Genomic DNA, 25,651 nt, shown 5'->3' with positions numbered 1-25,651 from the left:
TGTTCTTAATCTGAGGTACCACTTTAGCTAATGGGGCCTCCTGCTGTTGCTGTGCCGCCACTGCGCAATTTGTGTTCTCATCCTGAAGCAAAGTTCTTAACCTGAGGTACTATTTCTGGGTTAGCTGAGTCTGTAACCTGAAGCGCCTGTAGCCTGAAGCGTCTGTAACCCAAGGTACCACTGTACCTTAATTGCCTGTTCTAAGGTTAAACCAGGGGTCAGCAACCTAAGACCCATGGGCCACAAGCGGCCCACGGGCCGCCCCCGAACTGAGCCGCCTGCTCGGTGAGTCCCCACGTGCTGTGCTAAACCGGTGCGGTGCGGCTTGGGGACTCACTTCCATGGCACTGGGAACCGTGTCTGCGCAGATGCCGGAAATCACGGGCGCACACGCATGATCTGGCCCACGGAGGGATCTCTGCTGGAGTGAACCGGCCCAGGCGAGGTAAACCTTGCCCACCCCTGGGTTAAACACTCACATGAGAGCTAGCAGAGAACACCAACAGTTAAATATCAGAAGCTGAGAGAGCTTCAGTATGCTTCAGTGAAATTTTCCAATGTAAAACCCTTTCGGCAACATGCATACTGGCATTCTCCATTTCAGTGTACAATTAAACAATTATATTTAGCAAGGAATAGAACCTGGAATCTTCTGCACACAAGGCAGATATCCTCTGCCACTGAGCTACATGACATGAAGGTCCCACTTAACTGTGGTGACAGCTTTAGAGAAGACATCACTTCCATGAATTTTTCTAATTCCACTTTCAAGCCGTACAGACCATTGGTCAGCAACATTCTTTGTGGCTGAAAATTCCATAAGTTTATGTTGGGAGGGGGGAGAGTTTTGTCCTTCCTAATTGAAAGGCCTTTCAAAGACCAACACTGTTATTATTAGAGTTTATTTCTAGGCTGCATTTTAGCCAGAAAGGCCTCTGAAGTGGTCATTCACAACAGTGGCGGAACAACATGCTGCAACCCCCGGAGTGGAGAACAGGCGGGGGGCGTGGCTGGTGCCTGTCCTGGGGGTGTGATGTGCACCCTGGGGGCATTGCGTGTTGCCCGTTTATTTCATCTTGCCTGCCTATCATACCTCTTTTGCTAGTATCTAATTGATGTACAATAGATTCCACTTTCAAATTATTGTTTTTCCCCTTTAGTTTAGATGAAGCAAGGCAATGGGTGCTAAATCTCAAACCCAGCGGTGGCTGCAATTTGCTCAAAGCACTGAAGAAAGCCCTTACAGTAAAAGAACTGAATTCACTGGTGATTGTGGTAGGAAGCTGGTAGGTCATCTGTCTGAATACATGGCAAGACACTGTCTTTTAGGCTGTATCCAATGTGAGTCCTGTTCAGAGTAGACCCATTGAAATGAATGAATTTGTTGCATTCATTTTCACCTGTATTATTTAAATTCCTATACTCAGTTCTAGTATAAGTAAGGGAGGAACATGTCTATCTTTACACTGTCCCCACATCATGCACAAGTTTATCACTTTCCCCACTCTCCTCCTCCTCTTCTTCTTAAGTCTAAAAGCCCCAAATATTGCAGGACTGGGATAGAGAATGTGGTTCTCCAGCTGTTGATGGACACTAGATTCACACATGCCATACACTTAAAGCTTAAAAGTACATTTTTACCTTTTATAGCATGGGTAGGCAAACTAAGGCCTGGGGGCCAGATCTGGCTCATTCGCCTTCTAAATCCAGCCCGCGGATGGACCAGGAATCAGCATGTTTTTACATGAGTACAATGTGTGCTTTTATTTAAAATGCATCTCTGGGTTATCTGTGGAGCATAGGAGTTTGTTCATCCCCCCCCAAAAAATATAGTCCGGCCCCCCACAAGGTCTGAGGGACAGTGGACCAGCCCCATGTTGAAAAAGTTTGCTGACCCCTGTTTTATAGCATATATCTGCACATCCCCAAGAATCTTGGGAACTGTCATTTATTCCTCACAGAGTTACTTCCTCCACAGAGAGGCACTCAAATTACAGGTCCCAGAATCCTTTGCGGGGGAGCTTTAAATTTTTATGGTAGGCACCCCCAAACTCAGCCCTCCAGACATTTGGGGACTACAACTCCCATCATCCCCAGCTAACAGGACCAGTGGTCAGGGAAGCTGGGAATTGTAGTCCCAAAACATCTGGAGGGCCGAGTTTGGGGATGCCTGGTTTAGTGTGTATGCAGCTTCCGTGAGCCCCAGCCAACATGGCCAATGGTCTCAGGGGTGATGATGTGAATTGTAACAGTATCTGTATCTGGAGGGCCACAGGTGCTTCATCCCTTTTGTAGGGATCCATCCTGTGTTTGATATTCATGTGTGTGTTTTTCCTCCCCCCACCCTTCCCAAACCAGCCCAGATCAAGCCTCGGAAATATTGTCTGAGTATATCCAGGAATGTACCGTGGGGAGAAAGCTGTTGGTCCACACTGTCACATATGACTGTAGCAATCAAGTTCCTCCTGTAAGTTTGTCTGGGGAGGGTAGCGAAGCTCTAGGGCAACACGTATGCTTTGAGTCAAGACGGTCTCAGGTTCAGCCTCTGGTCGGTCTGTCTCTAGTTAAAAGGACCAGGCAAGTGCAGCTGACGTGGTAGAAGCTCTCCAGCTGCGAAGGAGGGAGAAATTCGAGTCAGTTCGTTTTTATAGGCCAATCTCCTTAATTCACACTTCCCAAAGCAATATGCAAATCAAAGCGCAGTTCAATGCATTTCTTCAATAAAGAAATGTGTACAAAAATGCATATACTAGTGTGCTGGAAGATGCACATATCGGTGGATATTGTGTTAAAAAAACATTGCATAAGGGGAAATTGCTTTGCAAAAAATGTGTCTCTTAGGCAAAATTGCATAGATTTGCCCATCCCTAGCTTGGAGACAAGACTGAGCTAGGCGGCAAATTTCATCTAGTATAAGGCAACTTTCTATGTTCCTTCTTTCACTACTTGAGTCTTACTGAAGCACACTAAGGACCCAGCTTTACATTATGTCCGTTATGTGGTTATGCCTACAAGTGCAGGGCTGTTTTTGATGCCATAGTTAGGTGAGCAACAACAAAGAAACACTCACCCCTTCTCATTGTTTGTTAGTTGAACTTTTTGGGGGCTGCCATTTCCCAGACATTTCAGTGCTTTCCGCCCGGACACTGTTTAAGAGGGCTGAATACCGGCTATGTCCAGACACATGGCAACCCTAGGTTTAGTGAATATGGGGATTTATGCAGGCGTTCTGCACTCAACCATTTTCTTTGATGCAATCTATGCAGGGTGTGGTAAGAAGCATAGCAGAAGATGTGGGAGGCGATTATCACTGTTACTCCTCAAAGAGAGAGGTAGGTCACTCCTCATTTGGACAACGGCACTATTTTAAAACATTGTTGTTAGCAAAGTGCTTGGTGATTGCCTAGCCCGCTCATAAGCTTATAGAAGTGGACAGGAAACTTATTTATGAGCTCATAAGAGTGCCAAGAGGGTGGCCTGTACCTGGCTATCCTCTTAAATAGGCTAGGGGTCGCAGCCCCCACGCCCCTGCCTCTGATGGGCTAAGCGGGCACTGCCTGCTCTTACCTGAGAGCCCAACATGGCTGGAGGAGGGCAGTGCCAGGTGACCATCAGCTTCCCCACCTGCTCTGGAACATAGCATATTCCCTGAACCCACCACAGATATGTCGTGCAGCAATGGCAACCCGTGCAGAGTGCCAGGTGAGCAGATGCTCCCATGGGGGGCCGTGATGACAACCAACTTGGATGGCTTGAAAAGTGATTGAGACAAGTACATTGATGGTGCTATATAAATAAGTGTTAATGTGTAACTGAGGGCGTGGGTGGCGCTGTGGGTTAAACCACTGAGCCTAGGACTTGCTGATCAGAAGGTCAGCAGTTCGAATCCCTGCGACGGGGTGAGCTCCCGTTGCTCGGTCCCTGCTCCTGCCAACCTAGCAGTTCAAAAGCACGTCAAAGTGCAAGTAGATAAATAGGTACCACTCTGGCGGGAAGGTAAACGGCTTTTCCGTGCGCTGCTCTGGTTCGCCAGAAGCAGCTTAGTCATGCTAGCCACATGACCCGGAAGCTGTACACCGGCTCCCTCGGCCAATAAAGCGAGATGAGCGCTGCAACTCCAGAGTTGGCCACGACTGGACCTAATGGTCAGGGGTCCCTTAACCTTTACCTTTAATGTATAACTAAATACAATTTGTGGAGTCTGAGGCTACTTCATGAGCCACCATCCACACCCAATCTCTAAGAGGATCTCTTCCACTGATCTTAATCTCTGGGTTTGTCTATAAGGAAGGAGGTGCTCTTTCAGATAATTGGGGATTCATTGCATTAAAGCCTGCCAGGCTTTCGGTAATTCATTTTTGGTTCACTGTTTCCTCCACCTTTATTTTGAAGCTGCTGCTGCTTGCAGAATTTTAGCGTCTGTTTTAGCATTTGTCCCTTTATATGTTGCCATTTTAAAATTAACCTCTTAGTCAGAGTTTCCTGTGTCTGTTAACTGCTAGGGGGTTGTATCAACAAAAAAGAAAAGAAAAATGCTTTAAATAAATAATATTAAAAGGTCATTAAGACAGTATACCCGCAAGAAATGAAGAATAAATCTGATTGGCTTTTTAATTCTGCTGCGTGATCAGAATTGTGACAGCACTGATATTCAACTGATTCTTCTTGAACGCCAAAAGGCCAAGGAGCTGCTCAACATCATAAATGAAATTTACCAGGGGAGGATGGGTGACACACTTTTTAACGTAATGAAACAAGTAAGTACCTGATCTCATTTAATCGGCTGTTTTATTTTAAAAAGACCAGTAGATCTAAAAAAGCTGCTGGACATCTAATTAGTGTTCAGCCACAAAGAAACGTATTATAGTGATACCGTTATGTAAATAGTTCTGGTGAGTCCTGAGTCAAATTAGAGCTCTTTACTCTTTTTATTTTATTATCTTAAAAACAGCAGTCATATCCTTCGTTTCAGCCAAAAAAGTCTCATGAATGGCGGCTTACGATTGTCAGTGATAAGACAGTCTCTGTCCTCAGCCTCACAGTCTAAACCTTTCTTTTACCTATATTTTTAAAGCCTTTAAAAAAAGTTCTTTTGTTTCAAAGTTTTGTGGAAGGTGTCAGCTTGGGATTTTGAGAGGCTGAGGAGAGGTTGTTCGTGCCTTTTAAAAATATTCCACACTGTTGAGACCATTTTTTACATATAAAAAAGAAAAGCCTTGATGTGTTTGCTGTATGTATTGTGACAATCTTTTTTTTTCTTCTTTCCAATGAGAGAGGCTGGGGTGCAACTTTGGAAATTATGCTGGTGCCTAGGAACATAAGAACTCTGCAGGATCAGACCAAAGACATGTCTAGGTCAGAATCCATCGGCTTATAGAAGCCAGCCTGTCACCCCCAGAACACCTAAAGACAATAGTCCTTTTCTGCTGTTGTGGCTCAGCAACTTGCAATAACCAAAAGGCATATTGCCCCTGAATGTGGATGTTTTGATCAATACTACATATTTTTAATGAGTGTGGTTCTTTATTGGGACTACATTTCTACAATATCTGGAAGGCACTGTGTTGTCTACCCTTGATCTTAGGGAGTGGACAATAGAAAAAATGTAGGAAAGAGATAAGTAGATTGAAATGCCTTTTTAAATGTTCCATTAATATGTTCCCAGCTTTTGGGCGTTTGTAGGAGAAATGCAAATGCAGGATTTTGTAGATGAGATTTTAAATATCTTTATTTAGGGTTCCATGGAGTGTTTGAAGCTTCCCTCTGAGATCTCCCTGCCAAAGCCGCCAAAACATGATTGTTCTCTTGCAATACAAATCCCAAGCTTTTCGGCCCAAACCTCGGCTGAATGGTTAAAAACGAATGGACTAAAAGGTAAAGTAGACTGGAAGGGCAAGGGTTGGGTGTGGGAAACCTTCTTCAGCCTGAGAATCGTATTCCCTTCTAGGCAATGTTCTGAGGTCCATTTGCCAGTGGTGGGAGGAGCCAAAGGCAAACATGGATGGCACAACAACAACAACAAATCTTTATTACAGTCATAGACCAGCATTCTATATCTAAAAAGCTCTTTAGAAAGCTAAAAGGTATTAAAACACAAGGTGAATGTAAAAGTCTATAAGAATTTAAAAGAAGCTAAAAGAATCCAAAAGAAGGGTCTCGAACATTGGGCAGGTGTGGAGGAGCACAAAAGGCTGATCTATAAAGGCTTTAACTATCATTTACAGAGCACTCTGATATGCTGATTTGTGGCACAGGTCGTCAACCTACAAATCTCGAGTTCTGCTGTGCAGAACCTAGCAACACTATACGTTGTAGCAGGATCAGTATCCGAGAGCAGCAGGGAGATGTAAAATTGTCCTGTTTGCCCTGGGTGCTTATGAAGTAATGGGAAAATCAGGCTAGTGTGAATGTCTCTGTAATACAGGCACTGGAGAAGGACATGCACAGGGGCATTGTCTCTCCGGGTAGCCAATCTTCCTGTACTGGCCTTCAATAACGACCAAGGGAAGGGCATGACATTGAGCCAGGGTAAAAGCCCGTCGGTGTTTAGGGACTTCGATTTTAGTTAGAATTGCCATAGAGGAGGCAAGGTACCTGGTGGATCCAATTGGCACTCTGTGTCTACTACACGTTATTTAGTGAACGCTTTAGCCTGATCTTCTCCCATGTTAAGTAGAAGACCTGGAGAGGAGCCCAGGGATGAGATTTTAGTTGCCACTGCCTGTTTCCACGTGGGGCACGGTCACGGGGAAATAAAGATAGATGGCACAACAGATGAAGATGTTACCTTTGTACAGTAGACTAGTTTCCGTATACACTCACCTGCCCCTTTCCATCCAAGCAAGAAAGAGGCACGACCAGAGTTCAGTGACACATCCCAGCCAGGCAAAAATACCGTATTTTTTGCTCTATAAGACTCACTTTTTCCCCTCCTAAAAAGTAAGGGGAAATGTGTGTGCGTCTTATGGAGTGAATGCAGGCTGTACAGCTATCCCAGAAGCCAGAACAGCAAGAGGGATTGCTGCTTTCACTGCGCAGCAATCCCTCTTGCTGTTCTGGCTTCTGAGATTCAGAATATTTTTTTTCTTGTTTTCCTCCTCCAAAAAACTAGGTGCGTCTTGTGGTCTGGTGCGTCTTATAGAGCAAAAAATACGGTACTTAGGCTGTGAAGTAAGGCCTGTGAGGGCTGTGGGAAGTTCCAAGTGGCAAATAGAGAAGCATTTGGCCTCAGGACCAGAGATTTCCCCATCCCTGGCCAAAAGGTTCCATGTGAAATGAAGCCTGCTTGATCCACATGAATCATTTACCTTTTGGTTCCTTGTTTGCTACAGCCAGGAAATTAAGCCTTTATCAAATTTTGGCACCCAATGCTTTCTCCCCTGTGGAAGAATTTGTGCCCGTCCTTCGGAAAATGGTATCGTCCACATTACATGAGGTAAGTAAAGAGGAGTTTTAGATTAGAATCTGGAGGCCATGTGGTCCAACACCCCGTACCCCACATGGCCAACAGCCCAGAAATGAAGGGCGTTGTAGTCCAACAACAGCTGTAGAGGGTCACAGGTTAGCCACCCATGCTCTGTTGGTTGTTGGCATCCATCAGGTACCATTCTTTGCCCACCCTGAAGCAAACTGTCACCGGAATGATGATTTGGTTGTCAGACTTGTTACCGGAACATATCATTAATTTTATCTCTCTCTGCCTCTCTCTCTCGCTCCTTGTTTCAGAAAGCAATGACCCAGTTTGAATGGCATGATGGGACGATTAAAAATATTCACGTTGATCCACCCATACTGTATGACTATCAGGTGACTGAAGGACCTAGACATGAATCCCCACGGCCAGAGTTAATGGCATTCCAGTTTAATCTAAGCCAACCGCTCTTTTTGTGTGTAGTTTTGACTAAGATGCGTATGTCATCTAACCTCCTCACAAACAAATCAGAATGAAGGCTTGACAAACAGTTGTTGTCATCTAATCTCTCTGTGAACTTTGTGCACAGGTTGAAGATGAACGTAGGGAGCTACCTTATATTGCATTGGCCTATCTAGCTCAGTACTCTCTTCACTAGTATAGGGTAAGACTCAACATCAGATCACATGCCTTGCATGCAGAAGGTCCAGGATCCACTCCCTAACATCTCCAGGCAGGACTGGGAATGTCTCCTTTGTGAAACCATGGAGAGCTGCTGCCAATCAATGGAGGCAATACTGAGCAAGATTGACCAATGGCGTCGCTTGGTATAAGACAGCTTCCTATGTTCCTGTGAACTCTCAGTAAGCAGGTTGTTAGGAAGTGACCACAGAATCAGAAGACACATCAGGACTGCTATAGGAAGAGGCACCCAAAGAAAAGGGAAGCTGTTATTATCAAGGCATCATGCTTAGCGTGAAGGCTATCTTAATTACATTTTGGTTCTGGGAGTTTTTAATTTATTTGAGGCAGTTAAGAATGGAGGGGGAAAAGGTGTATGTTGCCCACAAAGTGTGGTGAGAAATATAGTGGAAGCCAAGAACGTACTCAAAGAATGGAACGGTTGCTGAAGCAGTTGTCTGAAATGTGCACGTAATCGTTCTCATCAACTATATTTTGAATTGCGTCTACAGAAACGGCTTGGCAGACTGGTGAGGATGTATGAGAGGCGGGTAGACTGGCTCTCCACAGCTAGTAGAAGAATTTGGGGGACTGTTTGTGAGAAGAGGTATCAGTGTTTTGCTTATCCGCATCCAGTTTTGTAAAATGATGCCCTAAATTGCCCCTCGTGTGTGTGTGTGTGTGTGTGTGTGAGAGAGAGAGAGAGAGAGAGAGAGAGAGAGAGAGAGAGAGAGAGATGTATTCTGAACATTTCCATGCCACCCTACACATGACAGTGTACAAGAAATAATGAAAAACAGATATTATTAATAAATTTGTTGCCTGTCCTTCACTCTAATGTCCCAGTATAGCCAATAGAATGGCACCAGGGCTTATGGGAATTGTAGTCCAACAGCATCTGGGGAGCCACAGGTTCCCAATCCCTATCTTGAAATATGGATGCTTCCATGCATTTGGTGAGTATGCATGTTCAGGATCTGCCTTTTTTAAAAGCTCTGTCTCCGTAGCTTTTTTTAAAGGCAACTGGAAGCAGGGCACAAATTGCCTAAAATGGTTAGGGATCAGAAAAGTTAGTCTTCGTTAAGGGTCTCCCTACCCTTCCCCCTCCAGCAGAGCTTCACACACATGTAGACGTAGAATGCTCCTTGAGCACAATTCCACTCCCATCTTCAAGAAATTGCACTACTGAGCTATGACCCCACCCCCCAAAGACTTTGACACCAGTATAGTTTCCCTTCAAATTTTCTAGACAATAAAAATGGGGAAACGTTGATCTAAAAGTTGTGTCTCTGATGCTGGTGGTCTCTCATACAGGATTGTCATTCTTATTGATGTCTCCAAAACAAATGCCATGTACATCATTCATATCCAACATTCCCTGCGACTTTTACTCGAGGAGCAGATGTCGAGCAAGGATTTCTTCAATATCATAGCGTAAGTAACTGCCATGCAATGGTTGCAACCATTTCTTGCGGGTAGATCTGTCCATGAGCATTTGGCATCCTTGCTAAATTAACCTTTTGATTAGTGGGCTACTAGCCATGATAGCTGGGACGCGGGTGGCGCTGTGGGTTAAACCACAGAGCCTAGGACTTGCCAGTCAGAAGGTTGGCGGTTCGAATCCCCGCGATGGGGTGAGCTCCCATTACTCGGTCCCCGCTCCTGCCAACCTAGCAGTTCGAAAGCATGTCAAAGTGCAAGTAGATAAATAGGTACTACTCCAGCAGGAAGGCAAACCGCATTTCCGTGCGCTGCTCTGGTTCACCAGAAGCGGCTTAGTCATGCTGGCCACATGACCTGGAAGCTGTACGCCGGCTCCCTCGGCCAGTAAATCAAGATGAGTGCCGCAACCCCAGAGTCGGCCACGACTGGACCTAATGGTCAGGGGTCCCTTTACCTTTAGCCATGATAGCTATTGCTTTGCCTCCAAGGCAGGAATGCTTCTGAATAAAAACAGTTGCTGGAGTGGAAAGTGCTCTTGGGCTTGGTTCTTGCTTGCAGGATTCTCAAAAGCATCTGGTTGGCAACTGAGAGAACAGGATGCTGGACTACTTGGGCCATTGACTTCATCCAGCAGGCCTCTTCTTATATTTTTATTCCTCTGAATGTTTAGGCTTAAAATAGCAGAAAGTACCCATTGCAGCTCAGTGTCCGAGAGCGCAATCCTACACATGCCTACTCAGAAGTAAGTCTCACTGAGTGCAATGCAACTTACTCCCAGGTTAATAGGTGTAGAATTGCTACTGTTTTTGGAACCTGAACTGCTCAAGCATCTTCTGTTGCAGGCTGATATGCTGTGAAGCAGCATTTAGTTATTTGCTCTGTGTTTCTTGCAGCTTTGGAAATGACATTAAGGCCTGGCAGGCAGAAATGGTTCCTTCGCACCTAGACAACCTACAAAAGGCCTGGAGGTAAGTAAAACACCTTTTAAGGGAAGCCTCACTGGCGAAACCCCTAGGTTAGTGATCTCTGTTCAATCCAATTTTCACATGCATTTAAGATTACCTAGTTGTGGACCAATGGGAGTCATGAATGAGTTGAGCTCCTTATTTTTACACAGCTGGTATAAAATCAGAGAAGGGACTCATTTAGGGTAGATATGCTTATCCCAGAAATGGAATCAGTTTGCACATCTCTCCCATACAAGTCTGCCCTTGCCACAACTCAAAAACAGGAAGTGGGATTTACTCCATCTTCCTATTTCCCTGCTTTCAGGCTATGCCTGGAACTGTTTATAGGATAGGATTTGGGGACTTGTGGCCACCCACAAATTGTGGCCTCCCACAAGTTTAGCTTCATCCCTGACCATGCATCATTCTGGCTGGTGCTGATGGGATCTGCAGTTTAACAACATCTGGAGGGCCACAGGTTTCCCATGCCTAGGTATGTTGAAGAGTTCTGATGCAAATGGGGGCAGAAATTGCCAATGTACGCTTATTTCTACCATGTCAGGGAGGGAAACCAACACAGCAAATACGATTGGTATTTCCTTCTGTGGTTTGTATTCTGCAAACGATACGTAATCAATGACTTTTCCCACCATTTGCATTGTGTTTCCTTTGCGTTGAAATGAACGGTGTGGAATTGCATAATAATTACATAATTATTTACATAATTAATTATGTCAATATCTGTGACATATAGCATCATTTCCCTCAGAAGCCGAATTGCAGCTGAATGGAAACAGCAGTGTGACAAATGTGGGCCGGAGCAGAAATCAATGTTTTCTTTTATCCCTACCTGAGTTTGCCCTAGGATTGTTAGTATGAGCCAGCATGGCAGTCATAAAATGTTTGGAAGCCATGGTTAGTGTTTTGATGATACTTGGGCATTTAAAAATAAAATAAAAAAACTGTTCAACACCTCTTCTAGCTGGGTACTGACCCTTCAGTGTGAAGGCACTAGAAATCTTATGACCGCACTTAGAAGAGCTGTGGAGATAGACTTTAAAGATAAAGACAAGCATAAGTCTCAAAGCATTTACCTGCTTACGACTGGAGTCCCTGACCAAGAAAAGGTGGGTAAAATCCCCAAACCAGCTTACCATCTGCCCAGAGCTGCTTGCTAGATTGTCTGAACTATTGCATGCTAGCTTTGCACTTGCAAAGAGACTTTGACACCTGTATGTATTCAAACATGTGTTCTCCTACATGCATTCTAAGCATAGGAGCCAACTCCAGGTGGCTGTGGGTGCTTGGGCACCCACAATGCTGTGGGTGAGATGGCCCCCTAGACTCTAAAGTGGTTCTGGCTCACAGGGCTTGTGCTGTGTGCTCTATGTTGAGTTTGACCCAGGAGCCAGTAACAACCTCCAGGCTTCTGTATGCAGACTCTGCAATTCTTCTCAGGCCATGCCCCTCGCTGCCCTTTCTCTGTGCATTCCTTCAATACTTTTTTGCCTGGCGGGAATGTGTCTTTGAGTGGTGCAATGACTCTTACTTGCCAGGGCAGAGAGATGTGTGCGTCAACCACTGGCTATTGCCTGGCTGGAAGGTTGACTACTGTACAGAGTCATTCTGGCTGCTCTGCCCACCTTGCCTCTCACGGCAACCAGCCTCCAGAAAGTTGCACATGAGGAAATGCAGCCCTCAGTTTAGAAAAGGATTCCCACCTTGCCTTACAGACTGTGATGACTGCGAGCGCTATACAAATGCTAAAATTGTTGAATTAGTATCATCAAACAATACTCCCAAGTGGTTCCGATGGCTTATATTCTTGCCTTCCAGCATGCCATCTGTTCTTACCTGGCTGAGGTCTGTGGTGGCTGTGACTTGAAGCTGCATGTCTGTCTGTTCAGCGTTGACTGTTTCTCCCTTGATGATATCCCGCCGCGTTATGCAAGTCTGAATGAAACGGCTGCGATTTGTAAAGAAATTGCCCAGACTGCCAACGGTCGGTTTCATTGGTTTGGAGAGACAGGTATATGATGTTCAGGTGTTTTGTTTGTTTGTGACATGCATTTTAAGGATTGCAATTTGTTTTAAACTGTTTTTAATGCTGTGTTTTAAAGGGCATGTATCCCTGGCCCAAGGAGCCCTGGGACACACAGTGTATTTCTCAGGGTCTCCAGTGCCTGGGATGCTAAAGGACTGACTACCTTTGCTAAGATCAAAGGAGGAAACCTTGCTAATAAAGCTGCAACCTGCAGCAGTACAGATGGTGTAGTTTTATTCAGAAGATAGTGACTGTTGGGTGTTTGCAGCCCAGTATTTAGTAAAAACTTGTTTACAGTACTTGGGCTTCCCTGAAATGATAGCCCTGTACCTTCTGTCCAGTTATCTGTAACACTGATTCAATGTATATTGTAAACTGCTGTGAGATTACTTTTAATGTAAGCGATATAGAAATATTATCAAATAGATTACATTAAATTGTTGAGACCTTAGGGTGAAGGGCAGGTTGTTGCGGTTCTCCACTTGCTCACAAACTGTACACGTGGTTTTGAACTTGAACTGGGAATCTTCTGCAACCCTATTGGGACCTCCTTTTACTTTTAGAAAAACTTTTCCTTTACTTGCTCACGCTCCCATCCTTATTCAGCTCCAGCTACAAAAGCTGAGTCTGCTGAAGAGGCAAGAGACCCTCTTGGCTGTCTCTTAGTGCAGACCCAGGTCACTGAGCCTCAGCTTCCACAGCCACCGCCCACCATGAACCACCATAGGCAGGATTGGCAGCAACAGCAGCAGATATGTCCTATGCTTCTGATAATATTTTATTCTTTTACTAATTATGCTGTTTTATTCCTTTCACCATGTTTTATTTTGAGATTTTCTTTTTAAGATGATATTTTAGTTGCCTTGATCGTGCACTTAACTTTCTTCAGTAAAGTTTTATTTTGGGTTGTTTTATTTGACGTTTTAATGTAGGTTGTAAGCCGCTTCGAGATTATTTCTTCTTAAAAATATAAAGTGGTATAGAAATGAAACGGACAACAACAACTCAACCCTACAATGTTTCAACAGAAACAGTTCTGGGACAATCAATGATCAATATGCTTCTCTGTGTTGCAGTTGCTTACTGATCTATTAAAAAAAATTAAGCGCTAGGGAGTTTAAGGACGGTCCTTCTGCTGACCTTTTTTCCTCTACTTTTCTCTCCTCCTGTTAGGCATCTATGAAAGTGACGATATCAGCATTATCCTATCTGAAATGGAAAAAGCTGTCAACTATTCTCACAAGGTATACATTCAGATATTCTTCTTCTGAAATGGGTGCTGTGTTTGTTAGGTTGAACGGGATGCATCTGTTCAGTCATGTACAGGATCTGCTTCACATTTAAGAACTTGAGAAGACCTATTCTGGACCACATCAAACCCTAGTTGGTCCAGCATTCTGTTACCCACATTGACCAACCAGACGTCTATGGGAAGCACAACATGAATGCAATAGACCTCTCCCACTTGTGTTCCCTCAACTGGGACTTGGGGGCATACTGCCTCCTATATTGAAGGTAGTACATAGTTGTCATGATGAGTAGCCATTAATATCTTCCATTAATTTGGCCATATCCTCACCAGGTGCTTATACCACTTTAATAGTCATGGCTCCCCCCTCCTGGAGAACCATGGTAGTTGTGATTTCTTAAAGATACTGTGAGTTGTTAGAAGACCTCTATTCCCCTCACAGAGCTACAGCTCCCAGAGTGGTTTAGCAATCTTCCCAGGGAACTGTAACATTTGGGTGCTGGGTGGTAATGGGGGGCTGTGTCTTCTAACAATGCTCAGAACCCTTAGCAAACTACACTTCCCAAAATCCTTTTGGGGGAAGGCATGGCTATTAAATTGGTATAAGAGTGCTTTAAATGTATGGTGTGGATGTGGCCATTGTCTCATCCCCTTGTAAATCTATCCACGTTGGTAGCCATCAGTTTGGTGACAGCCTGAATAGGCTGGTGTTCCATTGTTAAACCCATAAAACGTGAAATGGAAAGGTGAATTTCCAAATTTGCAATGACATAGGAACTGCATCCTCTTAGGTTCATGGACAATGATGATGGATGACTTGGGAACGACAACATCATACTGTGTTGATGATAATTGATGGCTTGGGAACAGCATCTAATGTTGATGATGACAATGATGATGATTTTTCAAATTCTTATCTTACATTCCATTGTCAGGTTTGGCCCTCCAAGACAGCTAACAACCAGATTGAAACAAGAACAAACTATGTTCAGTGTTCCAACACAAATTCAAAGAGACTGTGATCCAAATAATAATACATAGACCATATCAGAAGAGAGAACAAGAAATATTTTTTTTAATCGATGCATAAGGCACATCAGAAGAGGATGTGTATGTGTGGTTCTCTGTTGTATTTCTCCAAGTGTTGTGGAATGGGGACCCCCCCCCCATTTTGCCCATCTGAAGGAAATACATTAGCTATTTCCTTTTGAGTTCAGTCCTCATAGAAACTAATAAGTCTTCCCCCACCCCCATTGCATTTGCTTTCCAGGGAAAGACTAAACCTTTCCTATTCCTTCTGTTTTTCAGTGTGCCTTACTAGTGGGATCCTTAAGGCAACGTTCAGGAAGTCATTTGACTAATCAGCTGATGCCTGAAGGAGACCTAACAATGCTAGAAACACAGAAGAAGAGTAGACCACAGAGGCTGCCATTTCCAAAGCCAACTGCTCTCACTCTTGCCAGAATGGTATGACACTGTTTGGTATTTTAAGATGAAAACTGCCTTCATCAATGCCACTAACCATGTCCCTAGGAGTTGGCTTCTATGATTCTACAATACAGGGACAAAAGCTGAAAATGCCTGGGGGCGGGGCGTTGCTGCTCTGTGATGGGGTTGAGTGCAGATCATACAGGTCTATACAGGGCCAGGCAGTCTTTCAGGTAGCCTGGTCCCAAGATGCTCAGGGCCAAGTAAACAACAAGACCTTGAACACGACCTGGCAGCTGGCTGGCAACCGGAGCAGCTCACTCAGCACAGGTGTGACCTATGAGTCCAGGCGCTCCACACACAATCTGGTTGCATAATTGTTGCCATTGCGGTATCCCAAAAGCGGTTTTGAAAATAAGAACCACGTAGCATGCTGCTAGGCAGGGGCAAAGTGGCAGAAGGTTTTCTCAGATGTTGACTGTACCTTTTTAGAACTTCAGAGACCAGCCCGATGGGGCCAGAAATGGCACGATGAAAGCTCTCCTATGGCGTCCACCAAGTGCCAAAGCGGAAATTCCTCCAGGTGTGTGTAAATTAAGCTCATGGATTTGAATTGGTTTAGCTTGCATGATTACAAATAGATATATTTGTTGTCACAAGCTTTGTTTACTACCAGCTTGATGAAATAGCAAAGCCTGCTAAGGCTGGAGAAGAATTGGCTCTTGATTATGTATGGTTTGCATCCAGTGCTAGTCCAACTCAACAGTGGTACCATTCAAGTTAATGGGCATGACTAACTTAGGTTCATTAATTTCAATGGATCTACTCTGAGTAGTACTGAGTTGGGTAAACCCAAGATGTAGGCATGCCCAGACTTCTTCTGTCACAAGGAACTGCAGCTGCAGACTCTCCAGGTTGCTAGATCTGTACCTGCAGTCTTGAATAATCTCTCAATTTTTAAAATAAGAGGCTTCTTCCTTTCTGGGTGGCTAATGCATCTGATAGATGGTTCAGCATGCTAATGTTACCCATTTCTGTTTCTCCATGACATCTGATTCAAGATAAGCTTTGAAAGACCAGGACAAGTGCCTGCATGCAGTGGTAGACTGGATGAGGGACAATACACTGCAAAGAGAGAGGCCTTGTGGGTGGGGGCTCTCGGATCCAGGGAATAAGCCAATTGTCTGCCTTGGGTGGGGTTGCACTCATTCTGAAGGAGCAGGTATGCACTTTGGGGATACTCCTTGAACCTTCACTGTTGCTTGACCTCTTGTGCCTGGGAGTGCCTTTTATCAGTTTTGGCTGATACATCAGCTATGGCCATTCCTGGATACGGGTAATCTGACTGCTGACATTGATGCACTGGGAACCTCAAGACTGCATTACTTCAATAGGCTGTATGTGGGGTTATCCTTGGGTCTGGTCCAGAAGCTCCAGGTATTGCAGAATGCTGCAACTAGACTGGGAACACAAGCTACCAGTGTCGAAAGATTTGCACTGGCTTCCCATCTGCAACTGGGCCATTCTTAGAACCATAGGATTGTTGGAAGGGACCCCTTGGGTCATCTAGTCCAACCCCCGGCAATGCAGGAATCTAAGCTGGATCATCCATGACAGATGGCCATCCAAGCTCTGCTTAAAAACCTCCCAAGGAAGGAGAGTCGATCGTCTCTCATAGGCGTCTATCCCACTGTACCATTTCCTGAATAACTTAGGCCCAGGATGCTTTAAGGACCATCTCTGTGGCCCAACAGAGCCTGTGGTGATCTGGGGCTGATTGCACTCAACTCAGCTGAAGCCAGAATCCCCTCCCCAATGATCCTGGATCCAGTGCATAAGCCCTAGTAACCAGCTCAAGTAGGAGAAGAAGGAATGAAAGCTAAAAAATTGTTTCAAGGCTTGCTGCGTTTAGGAAAACTGTTTCATAATTACTGGTGGTCCTACTGTCATTAACAGTTAAAGAAAACATTTGACTGCATATTTCTTTGACTGATGTTTGTGAGTCGAGGGTCTCACAAAGGGCTGAAAAGGCAGGTTATAACTGTGGCTAAGGGAAGAGTTCAGGGCAACAGTGTTCCTCATATTAATAACATATTTATCTCACACTGTCCACAAGTTCCAGTATTCCTTTGTGGAGCCATCTGAGCCTTGCCTATTTCCCCTTTTCATCTTTGTTTCCTAAAAGGGAATCTTGATATTTAAAGTCAGTGCTTTTTTTCTTTTAAAAAAATGTTTCGGGATACTCTCATTTTCCTACTCATATTGAAATACTGCCCCTCAGTGAGGCCAAACTTAGATTCACAAAATGTTTAGGGGCATGCATACTCCTGCGTCCCCCCAGGAAAAAAGCACTGCTTAAAGCAGCCAAATCAGGGTCTGAACTTTGGGAGCTGGGCTTCAGTGCCAAATCATGACCTTCTCCATAGTTTGCTAACACTGTAGCTTGGGGGACCCCCTCTCCATAGCCCCATGATTTAAACCCTGCCAGAGATGATGATGATGATGATAAATAAATATTCTGATAAGCATTGCATTCCTAGGTTCAATAGAATAATAATATTTTTTTTTTGCCCTTGTGTTGCAGTACCTTCAAAGGAAATTTATCTGACAAGCGGAAAAAAGAAACACAACTTCAAGTCAAAGAAGCGTCCAGAGGTTTCTCTCTTGTTATTTTATGCTGACAAAGGGAAAAAAGTAGGTGGGTATCCCCAGGGTGTGCAGTCTTTTTCTTACTAAACCAGCAGAGTTTTAAAACTGATAATGAGGAGTTTCACTGCAGATTTTCTCCTTTTCTCTGGCTTGTTCCAATAGCGATTGAGTGTGTTAGAGGGGAGGCATTTCAGGGGTCGGAGGAGTGAGAAGAGGGGTTAGTGCAGCAGTTCTCAACCTGTGGGTCCCCAGATGTTGTTGGTCTACAACTCCCATCATCCCTGAGCTCTGGCCTTGCTAGCTAGGGATGATGGGAGTTGTAGTCCAACAACATCTGAGGACTGCCGGGTTAGTGTTTTAGAAGCATTTGTTGGGTTATGTCTTCAGTACCACACTAGGTCCTGTTTACAGCCTACACGTACGTTGCTTTTTGACGCCACTTAAAGTGCTATGACTTTAAATCAAAGGAGATTTATCACGGGAAATTCTTTGGCTGAGCCCTATTTGCAAGTGGTGGAATGGCAGCAGAGGGGAGAATTTCAGCTATTATTCAGGGAGGGAGGTGGACAAAACTATGGGAGGGGGGAGAGGTGGCAAACAGCTCTTCCTGGTGACTGTTGTCACCCCTAAAAGTAATCTGAAATAACGTTACACAATGACTAAAAGGGAATTTTGGTGGTGGTGGTGATTCTCAGATGACTTGAAGGAGAGGCAGCTGTCAGTCCCATTGAGATGGGCTCTCCTTGTTCTACTCCCGTGAAACTAGGGGTGGAGCCTATCAGTGATTTCAACATCCAGTTTTGAGTCTGCAGCTTTTCACCTAAGAATGCTTGACTCACCTCTAGTAGAGCCAAACTGGGAAGATGGAAGACATCATCTTCCATTCTATCATGTTTTTGTCACATGCAGCACTGTTTCTATTCCCCTGCAGTTTGTCTTCTGCCAAAACCTAGATTATTTCTCTTGCTGTCTGATGTGGCGACATTGAGCCATTTATGCAATTAATTTTGTAAATTACACAAGTCATTACGTTATTCCACCCCATTCATTTCAGTGCAGAGGATGCAGTCAGTGACATTGTTTGTGGACTGAAAGCAACAGCAAACGCCAATTGTGTTAGTTGCATTGATTTCTGTTCCAGACATGGGACATGGGGGAAGGTTGTTGCCTTCATGCTTAAGTGCTTTCAAGAAGCATCCAGCTGGCTATTTGGGGAAGTGGGGCACTGGATGGATCCTTGGTGTGCTATGGTAAAGGTAAAGGGGTAAAGGGACCCCTGACCATTAGGTCCAGTCGTGAACGACTCTGGGGTTGTGGTGCTCATCTCGCTTTATTGGCCGAAGGAGCCGGCGTACAGCTTCCAGGTCATGTGGCCAGCATGACTAAGACGCTTCTGGCAAACCAGAGCAGCGCACGGAAACGTCGTTTACCTTCCCACTGGAGCGGTACCTATTTATCTACTTGCACTTTGACGTGCTTTCGAACTGCTAGGTAGGCAGGAGCAGGGACCGAGCAATGGGAGCTCACCCCATTGCGGGGGTTCGAACCGCCGACCTTCTGATCGGCAAGTCCTAGGCTCTGTGGTTTAACCTACAGCGCCACCTGCTGGTAGAGCTCTTATATTAGGTAGGAAGTAGATACAGTCATACCTCGGGTTGAAGTAGCTTCGGGGTGAATATTTTTGGATTGTGCTCTGCGGCGACCCAGAAGTAACGGAGTGCGTTACTTCCGGGTTTTGATGCTCGCACATGCACAGACGCTCAAAATGACATCACGTGCATGCAGGGAAGCAGCAAAATGCGACCACGCGCAGATGTGCAGTCACATGTTACGTTCGCTTCAGGATGCGAACAGGGCTCCGGAATGGATCCCGTTCGCATCCAGAGGTACTACTGTAATGCAAGTTATATATGCCTCCACCAGCATATGGCATGCGATATTTTTTAGGTATGAAGTATATTTTTGCCCAGAGTGGAACACTGCAGCTTCTTTTTTTCCTAGGTGCAGTTTATAAAAAATATTCAAACACGAAAAATGTGAAGAAGCAGATTCCTGTTCCTGTTTTGCCATTTGAAGAAGAGATATGCTCCAGTAAAGCGGTATGAAGAGATAGCTCTGTTGGGCCTTAAAACGCCACTAGATTCTTTATTGATTTTACCGCTTTGATATGAATTGCTGTGGAAGCATTGAGTGTTCTTCATTTTATTCATTCACTCATTTTATATCCTGCCCTTCTCCCCAAAGAAGCCTAGGGCGGCAGTATGTCTTTGACTGATATACATATCATCTTTAGTTTGATACATTTGTGTTTTATTGGTGGCATTATGGTTGTTTGTATGTTTCAATTTATATCTGTAAGCTGCATCTGCCTTGTGGAGGGGGGAATAACTTTCTGAATAAATAAGATGGTTGAGCATAGTTATTATTTTGCCCTCCTTTCTCTCAAAAAGTGGCTGAGCAGATTCAGTATAAAGAAATTGAAGTTAGACTTGCCCAGCCTTGTTTTTGGACCTGAGTGTGTGCATCAGAAGGAAATGGTGGCATCTTTGCACAAGCAAGTCTCAGCAAAATACTGTGACATCTTCCCGAGCGTAGAGATTCACGTAAGTCTTTTGGCTTTTCCTCCTATTGTAGTACAAAAAATGTCTTATTCTGGCCAGTTACCTAGACTTCTGCTTTGACGCCAACATCTTTCAATGTGATTTCCTGTGTTCCAGTCAAATTTACACTGGCCTTTTTGAAATCATAGAATAAGCTGCTGTTGTATATAAAAACATTTTTTTCATGAAATATTTGAGCCTTCTTCTTTCTGGCTCCAAAGATATGGCTGAACTTTTCAAGAAATGGGAGACCCCATTGTGACCCTTGCAAAGCTACTGAAAGGAAATGGGAGGAAGAATTTGGATGTCAGACCCTGCAAAATGTCCCTATTTTCCAGGGACGTCCCTGATTTAGAGAAGCTGTCCCGGTTTCTGATTTGATCCCATAACGTCCCACTTTTTCTTAAGACGTCCCTATTTTCATCGGTGAACCGTTGGAGGGTATGAGATGTAGGAGGAGCCAATATGCAAGATTTGGGACCTATTTCTCTTGGCCATGGGACCAAACAAAAGTGTTCTTTATCCCTATGCACTTAAAAGAAGAGTTATTAATTACTATTCCTGTGTATAGCTTGGCTCCCAAATGAATTATTTTCAAGATGGCCCAGTGAATGATTGAAAATAGATTTTTCACCCAATCTGTTAATAAAGAACATGGTCAGGCCTATGACCCTCAACTCCCACCACCAGCCACCCTCCCTCAAGTTTGCCTGCACCCTTTCCCCAAATGTACCCAGGTAATTATTTAACGTGATCACCCAAGTCTAGGAACTTCTACCCTGTCTAACCTATAAATATCTGACATGACCTTAATTTAACATTACAGTGGAACCTCAGGTTACGTACTGTCCTCCTTACAAACCCTTCGGGTAACGAGGTTCGCTAACCCGGAAGTAGGTATCCAAGTAGCGAACTTTGCCCCAGGATGCGAGCGGAAGTCACGTGCTAGCAGTGTGGCGGCAGTGGGAGGCCCCATTAGTGAAAGCGCGCCTCAGGATAGGAACGGTTCCAGGTTAAGAACAGACCTCTGGAACGAATTAAGTTCGTAAACGGAAGTACCACTGTACACCTGCACAACTGTAGTGACAAAATGCAATCTGTGTTTTTAGGGTATTGTCAAACATCTGCAGATTCAGCCCAAGGACCTGGGAGTGTACATTGAACAGATGGAGAGAGTGTTGCGGTGCTATGCTCGAAGAGTCCAGTGGCTTCTGTCAGGTGTGTACCACCTCTAAGAAGGAGAAGTCGCTGCAGTGTTGATAATATCTGTTTATTGCCCTAGGATACAAAGCTAATTCACACAGCCTTGGGAGGGAAGTTTCCTTTCACTAGATAATGGATTGAGGCTGAGAGAGAATTAAGTCGTCCAAGATAATCTAAGGTGTTTGTGATTAAGCAAGGTTTTGAACTCAGTGTTGTCCTGCTCAAAGCCAGAGCTCTATTCAGTGTACTAAACTTTATCTCCATCTCACCCACAAATTGCCTTCTACAGTTCCCCCAGTAATTCTTCATGTATAAAGAAGATAATAGATATTTTGACAAAATTGGATGGGTATATATTACCTCCCCAGCCAACCTTGATTCACTCCAGGAGGCAGCACTGCCTCTCAGGCTGGATCTACATTGATCTTCTAAACGCTATAAAATATAATGTTCTATAATGTTTAATGGCAGTTTCCCTTTGCCGGGGGCTCGCTGCTCTGCAGCGCCCTCTGGTGTCACATTTTAATAGCACATTTTTAATGTTATAAACGACGAGTGTAGATCCGCCCTCAGTTTTCTTCTCTGTGATCTCAGGGTTGTCTGTTGTAGAATTCAGCAGGGAGGAGGATGGGAACAAAACTAGAATTAGTTGCCTCTGCCTGTCATTGACTGTGTCTCCTCCAACTGTTGATCTCCTTGACCCACTATCCCTAAAGGACACATCTCTGCTCTAAACCCAACGGAGAGAAGGCTTTGTTTTGTGTGTGGCGGCAGCAGCAGCAGCAGCTGGTCTTGCAGCCAGCCCCTAGAGCTGACTCTTCCAGTATGGAGTGGCCAGCCAAAGGATTCATGGAGAAAGCACATAGGAAGCAGAGTTTGACCAAAAGACAAGACCAACATTGCCCCTTTCTTAAGACACTGCATGAGAACAGCTAACATTTTGCCATTGCGATAGTTTTGAGACAGAAATTACAAAGGAGAGGTGATAATTATTTGCAAGTCGGCTTCCAACATTTGAATAGCCCATAGCTCACATGAAGTTTATTATTAGTTAATATCATCACTGTCATTTAAAAAAAACCCTGTGAGTGAGAATAAAGACCTAAAGATGGTAACTAGTGCAAGGCCACTTGAGTTTAATTACTGAGCTGAGAAACAAGCTAGATGTGGTGGTGACTAGGGATGGGATTCACTGTCCTGTAGCTGTTCAGTTCCACCCAGCCCCACATCATCTGTGCGCGAACACACTCAGTTGAGTTTTGTGTTTTGTAAAATGCATGTCAGTGCAGCCCATAATGGCCTTCAATTCCCCTGTGTTACAAAAACTAAGGGTGTTGCGGAGTGAAAGGAACCTTACAAATCGGGACAGAAGCAGTGGCATTATAACCATGAAAACAGATGCAGTAACACTCCACCCCATCTGAATGTTCAGCCTACCTGCTCATTTTATTTCTTTTTTTTTAAAAAATAGGTAGTCGTCGATTGTTTGGTGTCGTTTTGGAAGCGAATGTTTGCATCCTGATTGATACGTCTGGTTCCATGGACCGTTCTTTGCAGGAGGTCACAAAAGAGCTCACCTCCCTTATCTGGGAACAGCTGAGGAAGAATAATGTGAAGTAAGGAAGGTGCAGAGGTGACCTTAAGATGAGGGAGAAACGCAAGTCAGTTCAGATTTAATGGCGAACTTATCGAATTTGCACTTTCCGAAACAATTTGAAAACCGAAACACAGCCATGCTTATAAATTCACACGTATCCAAATTTTGCAAAGCAGTTCTCCATCCATTGTTTACCAAAATACATATATTAGGGGGGGGAACCTGCACAAAAATGATTTTATTTGTGAAAATAGCATGCATTATAGTAGGAGAAATTGCTTACAAAAATATGTGCATAAATCAAGACTATATACAAAAAAATGTGTTTATAAGGTGAAATTTGCACTAAAATGCTGAAGAATTTTCATGAGGATTTTTTTAAAAAATTATTATTTTTAAGAATCCGCAAATTGCTGCGGAAATGTGGAGAACTGAATTTAATATTAGAAAAAAGGAGTCGTTGAGAGGACCCTGCTTTGGGGTATCAACTTGCTTTCCCACCAAAGTAGCCTCCTTATGGATATTCAGATGCTCTCATATGGCTTTCCTCAAGTGTTTCTTCTCAGAAAGGATAAAATGTTGATTTAATTACATGTAGTGACCGGCTTGTGTTTTGGTCCTTCTAAGATGTATCTGAAGAAAGCTCATACCAATAACAAACTTAGTTGGTCTCTAAGGTGCTACTGGAAGGAATTTTTTTTATTTTGTTTCTGGCAGCCCAAATGATACAACCGTGCCTGTTTCCACCAGCTACCGCACAATGGCATGTTTCAATTTCAGTAACTCAGTTAGGAGGGATTGTTATCTCCAATTCTCCACCCAGAACGCGTGGGAGATTCCCATAGGAGATTATAATTTCACGACATAAATAATCCTTCTTTTTCTTTTTTGGTTTTTAATCAGTGCAGGAATATTGCGCAATATCCTTTTAACACTCTTGTGCAAGCCTTAGTGAGGTAAGCATCATTGCAGAAATCAGGCGCCCCCACCCCCCAGGACCAATGCCAGTCATTACATAGGACACGTAGCTTAGGTCACATCAGGCCACGACTTTATTGATTACATATGAAAAGGTTTGGCAAGGCATTGGGAAACCGTTTGAGCATTAGGCAGCCTACTGGGGTTTATTGTTTCGGGTCAACCCAAGGCAAAGAGGACCTAATGGCACACATCAAATAGGTACCCCTTGCAGTGTTGCCATCTCGAGGAGTGCTATGGCCCTAGCCCCCACCTGGGCTTCTGGACAGAAGCAGTTTCTCCTGGATTCCTTTAATGAGATACACCTGCAGGCTACAACCTCCCCTCCACCAAAGACTTACCCAATGCCTTAACCACCAAAGTGGTAACAATTGCTATGAGGTAGGTGAAAGCAAAGGACAGCGCCAATATGTCCCTTGGGCAAATTCCTACCGGGCCCTGAATACAGCAACCAACAGTTAACCATAGCAAGGTCCAGCACCACACAATAGCCACCACACAAAGGGCAGAGGAAGATCCTGCGACAAACTGGATGAAGAAGTGGACTAGGCCCCTGGTGCTTCTCCTGTGTTGGATGAAAAGGAGAGAGAGAGAGAGAGGGAGCACGCTGGGTGTCATCAGCCATGTTTAATGGTAACCTCTGTCTTTATGTCCAGACCAAACCCAGTGGTTTTGTTTCTAGCAGAAAATTAACTACAGCCTCAGGAACGCCTGCCTGGGCATTAGGCAACCAGCTTAGATAATACAAAGAGGCACATTTCACGGCAAAAAGCTTGTGGGTGGAGCTAAATGTTTTCTTTTGCCCAACAGATTTTGCATGCCAGTTGAATGTTGAAAGCTGGGCTTTTCTCAGCTCCGTAGTTGATATGGCAGCCTTAGCTGGCTTAATGTTTTGACAGACACACCTCTTTCTCATCAGGTTCAGTCTCATCAGCTTTGCCGAAGATGTTGACGTTTGGCAGGAGTGCCTTGTGGAGGCTACAAACGAAACATGCCATGACGCTGTACAGTGGCTGTCAACATTTCACGCTCATGGGAATACATCCATTCTCAAGGCTTTACGGGTTTGTTAAGCAGGGCAGAGCGTTTTGTGTGCACCAGGGTCCCTGTGGCAGAGAGTGGGTGTCTCCCTACTGAAGACCTCTAGCTGGCATGCAGCTATTACTGTGGCTCCATCTCTGTTCTGCTGGAAGTTTCTGCCTCCTAGAAAATTCCAAATGAGGGTCCACCATTTTGTTTGTGACTTGTTGAGCTTGGAGGAAGGGCAGGGACTAAGCCATTCGAAGAGTTAGGTTTAGCATTGTGCAAACAAAGCTGCAGAGCATGGACAGCTAGAAAGAGCCAATTATTCCCCCTGGTTGCCTGTGGGGTGAACTATATTTCACCATAGTGTGCTTCTGCATAGCCTGATTATTATATAG

At 44.4% G+C, this 25,651-nt stretch overlaps 1 protein-coding gene across 4 annotated transcripts in view; it reads left to right on the top strand.

Moving 5' to 3' along the window:
- The window catches only part of VWA3A (von Willebrand factor A domain containing 3A), a 49,007-nt gene that overhangs the window by 17,605 nt on the left and 5,751 nt on the right, over positions 1 to 25,651 (top strand). For all 4 annotated transcript variants that reach the window (XM_083474167.1, XM_083474169.1, XM_083474168.1 and 1 more), the window contains 21 exons: positions 1,161 to 1,286; positions 2,359 to 2,467; positions 3,267 to 3,332; positions 4,632 to 4,757; positions 5,736 to 5,874; positions 7,332 to 7,435; positions 7,726 to 7,806; positions 8,605 to 8,699; positions 9,407 to 9,526; positions 10,429 to 10,503; positions 11,465 to 11,609; positions 12,319 to 12,511; positions 13,700 to 13,770; positions 15,084 to 15,242; positions 15,696 to 15,786; positions 17,788 to 17,901; positions 19,854 to 19,951; positions 20,303 to 20,455; positions 21,562 to 21,670; positions 23,127 to 23,271; positions 25,150 to 25,294. In XM_083474167.1, the coding sequence (XP_083330293.1) occupies positions 1,161 to 1,286; positions 2,359 to 2,467; positions 3,267 to 3,332; positions 4,632 to 4,757; positions 5,736 to 5,874; positions 7,332 to 7,435; positions 7,726 to 7,806; positions 8,605 to 8,699; positions 9,407 to 9,526; positions 10,429 to 10,503; positions 11,465 to 11,609; positions 12,319 to 12,511; positions 13,700 to 13,770; positions 15,084 to 15,242; positions 15,696 to 15,786; positions 17,788 to 17,901; positions 19,854 to 19,951; positions 20,303 to 20,455; positions 21,562 to 21,670; positions 23,127 to 23,271; positions 25,150 to 25,294 (2,464 nt within the window). The remainder of the gene's footprint in view (positions 1 to 1,160; positions 1,287 to 2,358; positions 2,468 to 3,266; positions 3,333 to 4,631; positions 4,758 to 5,735; positions 5,875 to 7,331; positions 7,436 to 7,725; positions 7,807 to 8,604; positions 8,700 to 9,406; positions 9,527 to 10,428; positions 10,504 to 11,464; positions 11,610 to 12,318; positions 12,512 to 13,699; positions 13,771 to 15,083; positions 15,243 to 15,695; positions 15,787 to 17,787; positions 17,902 to 19,853; positions 19,952 to 20,302; positions 20,456 to 21,561; positions 21,671 to 23,126; positions 23,272 to 25,149; positions 25,295 to 25,651) is intronic.

This window comes from Podarcis liolepis (assembly GCF_965112155.1).
Source record: "Podarcis liolepis genome assembly, chromosome: 14".
Lineage (NCBI taxonomy): Eukaryota > Metazoa > Chordata > Lepidosauria > Squamata > Lacertidae > Podarcis > Podarcis liolepis.
Note: the sequence above shows the minus strand (reverse complement) of the source record. Positions and strands in the feature narration are given on the sequence as shown.